This window comes from Archocentrus centrarchus, chromosome 4, assembly GCF_007364275.1.
Source record: "Archocentrus centrarchus isolate MPI-CPG fArcCen1 chromosome 4, fArcCen1, whole genome shotgun sequence".
Classification (NCBI taxonomy): Eukaryota; Metazoa; Chordata; class Actinopteri; order Cichliformes; family Cichlidae; genus Archocentrus; species Archocentrus centrarchus.
Genome location: NC_044349.1, coordinates 22,719,779 through 22,725,778, shown reverse-complemented (window position 1 = coordinate 22,725,778; position 6,000 = coordinate 22,719,779). Strand labels below are relative to the sequence as shown.

General features: G+C 39.9%; 1 protein-coding gene across 1 annotated transcript; it reads right to left on the bottom strand.

Annotated features, from left to right (window-relative positions):
• Positions 1-3,106: 3,106 nt before the first annotated feature.
• Positions 3,107-4,703, bottom strand: LOC115778872 (E-selectin-like). Its single transcript, XM_030727231.1, is given in 6 exon segments — positions 3,107-3,315; positions 3,401-3,589; positions 3,674-3,859; positions 3,926-4,119; positions 4,121-4,538; positions 4,651-4,703. Coding segments are annotated over 6 exon segments (1,197 nt in total). The 5' UTR covers positions 4,652-4,703.
• Positions 4,704-6,000: the final 1,297 nt, after the last annotated feature.

Genomic DNA, 6,000 nt, shown 5'->3' with positions numbered 1-6,000 from the left:
TAGAGGTCAAATGATTCTGAGTTTTATGCACTGAAGTGTCTGCTTTTATATACTTCTCCAATTTCATCCAGGAAACCTGGAAGATTTCAGTAGAATACCCCCACCCCCTTCCAATACTGCCCAATACTTCTCCATTCAACTGAACGCTTTGAAAACATTTCCTGTACAAAGAGATTGTCTGGTCTTTCCCAATCAGTTCATAGTTTTCATCACTCCTGAACTCACACATTTAGTTGTAGCTGAAGGGTGCCATGGGGTGGCTACAGTTCGTGCTACTCCCACTTAAATTTGTGTTTCAAAGCTAGACAATATGGAACTGTAGCAGTCAGATTATGTTTTGTAACTTTGACATCTGACATCTTTCTGTACATTGACATAGAAGGACAGAGTGATTTCCACTGTCCACAGGCTCGGTAGATCAATTGGGGTCCACCTTCTAACCAAAAGCCAAATTCCCAGAGAAAATTACAGAAACAGTTGAAACCTTTACACCCATTGGGGTGGAATCAGTTATGAGCGGCTTCATCTGGATGTGGAAAGGTTTTGCTTGTGATTACTGAAGACAAAAAAAATGTGAAAATATATTAATTTGAGACATAGGTCAGGCCTTTTGTTCAGGTTTATTGAAAAAAAGGAACAATCGAGGGACACAAGCTACTCTACACATAAATGGACTGATATTATGAGGTACCGGAGAATGGACTGGGAGAATATCAAGTGTTGTTATTTGTCATGAATGTTTTTTATTTGTCCATGTACAGAGTGTACCCTGCCTTTCGCCCCATGACAGCTGGGATAGGCTCCAGCCTCCCTGTGACACCAAACAGGATAAGCGGAAGAGAATGGATGGATGGATGGATGGATGGATGGATGGATGGATGGATGGAATTTATGAGAAATAATGCATCACTTTTTGTGATGCACAAAAGACAAACTAAGGATAAAAAATGAGTAATTACTGTATGGTTATTGGTTTGTGCCACTCAGAGATAAAACAGGAATGAACAATCCTTGGAAACCAGGATGACACCGGTATGTCTAATTTTCAAAGGTTTCCACTCAGTCTGCATGAACACTACTGAACACCTGCTTGCACAAGGCTGCAAATCATAAAAAAAAGCTCTAATAACTCCATAATCATTAAAAATCTCAATCACGCAAATAGCATTTCTCATTGTTTCACCTGGCTGTGTTTCTCCCCCTCTTAATTATATCTCTGATGGCATGTCATCTGGTTCTGCTGCTGCCCAGTGTTGAGTGTCCTCAGGCACATTCTGATTGGTGTCCATGGAGGTCCACAACCTAGCCACTCTCTGAATCCCTATCCAGTAATATTTTGAAATAAATGGCAGCAGATCGTTGAGGAAATCCACCTCATCTTGGTTCCAAATGCCAGCTATGTCTGTGAAGTACTTCTGGCACCACTGGCAAGGTACAGCATGAAGGTACCTTATCAATTTCTACAGGTATGACCAATCTTGATGGAACCTTGCATAAACATTGCTTGGTGCACTGTGAGTGCCAATATTTATATAGTTTTTGCAAATATTTTATATAAAACCCAACTATACTATAATGATTGTAGCAGGTGTATATATGTGTATATTTGTATAAGAGTTTGGTAGTATATCAGATGTAACTTTTAAAACATACTAGACAAAAACCTTAGCTTACTGATATTTAAAACAGCATCCAGTGCATGTTTCAATCTATCTTTTACCAGGGCATTGTAATTAATATGAGTAACTGTCCAGTTACTCTATATTCTAAATAAGACCTGAGATTTATAACTATGCATCATGAGATGGACTTGATTCTTCAGGCTTCCTGTGAAGGACAAAACAGCACTCTCAGCATTTTGTAAAATTGTTTAAATGCAAAGATGGCAACTGCTGTGTGAAAGGGTGGAGCAGCTTAAGACAAATGTCTAATTTCAACACTGATCTTACTTGGGTAAGTTTCTTTCCTGTGAGAAACAGTTGGAGATGTGGATTACTTTTGAGGTGTGTTGCAATAAGAGTTCACTGACTTTCTTACTTTTCTAGAGCATAATAGAGACAGTAACTGACTGTCTGTGTTTTATACAACAATAACAGATGCAGCAGAAGGCAGAGAAGACTCTACAACTACAGCCAAAAAAGCCCTTGCTGAGGGGTGGGGTGGGGGGGTACAGTTTTATTGTGCAGTCACAGAGTATAATATATCAGTGTGGCACTACTACTTCTGATTTCCATGATAATATAGTGTCTGTAGTTGACTATGAAGAATAGAAGTGTCTCCTATATTAGGCCATCAATGCAGTTTTTTGGTAGCTCTGAGGAGAAGACTCTATGTCAGAGCTGCTGTAATAAAAGAGAGAAGAAGATGAGCAGAGAAATCCAACAAACTTCAAAAGAGAAATAAATGATTTAAAAGAGGTGAATTCTTATCTAACCTGCTCAGCTCGTACATAACTGCATTCTTCTTCAGTGATTTTGAGATCTACATAGCCAGACACACAACAGATAACAAGGCAATCCCCCCTGCTGCCGCACTAACGTTAACTACAATTACTGGAAAGAGAGCTGGGGAAACATTATGAATGTGAATCATGTAGATCTTTTGAATTAAAAAAATAGTGTCTTCATTTAAATTTCTTGTTCATTTTGATACATTTGTATTTGTGTACCTTGACAGGTGGGTTTGTCTCCAATCCAATTACCATGATGATCACAGGTCAGCAGCTCATGTCCTTCTAATGTGTAGCCTTGATTCACTGCTTAAGCAGTTGATGTGACCGTTTTCAGGAGCCTAAAGCAAGGGGCATCTCACAACTGTTGAAAAGAACAGGGAGCTATCACATATTGATAAAAAGAGATCAGATTTTAGTGTCATTAAGCCGCTGTTCAAAATGGTCTGAACATACAAATGAAATAAAGAACCACATGTAGTCCAAGTAAAATCACTTCGTGCAGTAAAATACAGTTTTTCTGGCCATTTGTTGGGACCTCTGGACCAGGACATCCTTTTGCCAAGAAAAAAAAACAATAGAGAAAAAGGTCAATGATATCATGACATAAACAGACTCCTAAATGTGCTATATGTAAGCAGTGTTTCTAGTAAATTTTTATTTAAAATGGGTTTCCAGACCTTTGCAGGTAGGTATGTCTTTATTCCACTGTCCATCCTCAGAACACTGAATGGTGTTTGCTCCCTGCAGTTCAAAGACTTCTTCACAGCTGAAGCTGCAGGTGGAGTTTGGTCGCAGTTCAGTCAAAGATTCGCTGCACTGTGTGATGAGGGGAGCTCCTCTCTCTGGATTCTGACAAATGATGGCTAACCCAGAAAAATGTGCATTTTACTGAATGTGTCCTCATTATATAGAAAACTGGTGGGTTATACTATTAAGTGTTCCTCTCACCTTCACAGTGAGGCATCTGCTGACTCCATGTAGCTGCTGATGTGCATGTCGCCCTGCTGGGTCCCACCATGCGGTAACCTTGGGCACAACTGAAGCTGCAGGTGTTTTTGTAGCTGAACCTCATATCTGTGTCTTCTCCACAGCTGACAAAGCCATTTTCCAAATCGTGCAGAGCAGGGCACTGGACAGCTGTAAAATAGAGGGACAGCTATCATTAAAAAGTTAAAGACTGTATAATGTTGTAAAGTAAAAACATGAAATATATAGCCATACCAACACACAATGGCTGAGATGCACTCCAATGTCCTGATGCTTCACATTGCAGAGACAGAGAACCAGACAGTTCATAGCCTTCATCACAGGTAACAACACAGGTGGACTGGTAGCTGAACGCGCCAAGCGGATCAGAGCACTTCATGGATCCATTTGCAGGCTCAGACAGCCTGTCACACTGAACCACTGTAGACAACAGGAGAAAACACAGCAGCCTATGACTCCATCACTGTGTATTACATAATAAAAAGCAACAAAATGTAGGGGGCTTTTCTGACCATTTTCCAGAGGAAGTGCACCTCAGAGGTCTCTGCATACTCAGCTTGTATCCTTCCTCACAGGAATACCGGCACAAGGAGTCATAGGAGAAATTGCCATGCTTGTGAGAGCAATTTACATATCCATTATCTGGGATGATCACCTCGTCTTTGCTACATTGCACAACTACCAACATTCACAAACTTTTGCTCACCTGTGTAGCACAGAGCAGTCTTTAATTTCTCACAGCTCTCATCATTCCACTTGCCTCGCTGCTGATCCCTTTTAATGTACATCTCCACACAGTCCTCACTTATTTTACTGTCACCATTATTAGGTTCTCCTTCTGCCCAGTTGGTTGCTTCCTCTCTCAGAGGCTTGTTGGTTCCTACCCAGGTCCAGACATTATTGATCTTACGGATCCCAATCCAGTAGTAGTCGTCTTTCTTGGGCAGCCAGTTGTTGAGATGTTTGATCTCCTCCTGGTTCTGGATTGCCACCATATCTGTGTAGTGCTCCTGACACCAGCTTCGTGCATTTTTCCAAGTCATTGTGTTGTTTGAGTAGAAATAAGACCAGCACTCTACACTAGTCCACATGCCCAGCACTAAGAATAAACAGCAGAGACACATATTAGCTACAGATGTAGTAAAAGGGATGAACCTTTCTAAAACATGTGATGGGACGCCAAAGGTTCTGCTTGCATTGAATTTACATACTTGAGCAAATAAAGGTGAAGTTGATCCATGAGCCACAGCTCTTATATGCAGAACCCTGAATTAGTCCAAAGAAGAAATCCTACGAAATTTGAATTTAAAAAAGGTACATTAAAATAAAGCTCAATTAATCTGTACCAAAATTAATCTGCACCAAAAAGAATTGTGTTAAAATTGATTCCCCTTCCACTCACCATGTTAAATTATGTGCATTATTAACATACAGAAGGTGCTCATTTCTTTACCCTTCAGCCTCAGGGTTTGTAGAGGTCAAATCATGCTGATTGTTTTGCACTGAGGTGTCTGATTTTATATGCTTCTCCAATTTCACCCAGTAAACCTGGAAGATTTCACAAGAATACCCCCACCCCCTTCCAATACTGCCCAATACTTCTCCATTCAAGGAGAATGAGTTCTCTGGAGCAGGATGGAAAGCACATCGTCATTCTCCTTTTGGTTCTGGATCACCACCATGTCTGTGAAATGCTTCTGACACCACTGCCTATGTCCAGTTCATTTTGCCCTATTTTCAGAACAATGCTTAATGAAATGATTAATTATGTAACCAAGTTCCATCTCAGTGGTATGTTCAAATCTTTGAATAGCAGCCACACAGTTATCAGTTTTCTGTACAAGGAAAAAGTAAGAGTAGATTTTCAGTAACTGACGGAATAAGAATATACTTACCATAATTTATATTGTAATTATGTAACAAAATGCTCTCTGAAACATTTAACACAAGCTGCTGCTGCTCTCCTTTTGTCATTCAGGGCAACATTATCATACAATAACTGGATACTGATAACCTTACAAGGCCCATTTTGTCACCTTCAGCATTATGTAAGATGTCAGATCCTTTTCCTGTCCCACTAAGGTGCTTTAAAAAAAAAGACACTCAATTTATTAAAACAATGAACAATGGTAAAACAAAATACCCAGAAATATTCTTCTTCCTTCCTTGTATACCTCCCCCTGACCTCTATGGTGGAGAGGTGGGAGTTTGGGGCATTTTCTAAAAGAGGTTCTTCTTCAGCCCCTGAAAAAACATATATTGGAAGAAGGTCATTGCTGAAACTGTGAGAATAGGTCAGTGTTGGGCAGAACTGATGAGTCAGTTGATAAAGGCTGGCTGCACACGAGGCTGCTCCAGGCCCTGCTTGGCTAAGCATTTGTACCAGTGTGGGAACACAACTGACTAAACATTTTTTATTAGTCCTGATTCAGAAAAAAATAGTGAATGGGCCAAAAAAGCAAACAAAGTATTGACTTTTTTTAAAAAAAATGTTTATTAGGTTTGCATATATACCCACCCAATATATAAGAAAACACAGTTAAAGTAAAAAACAAAACAAA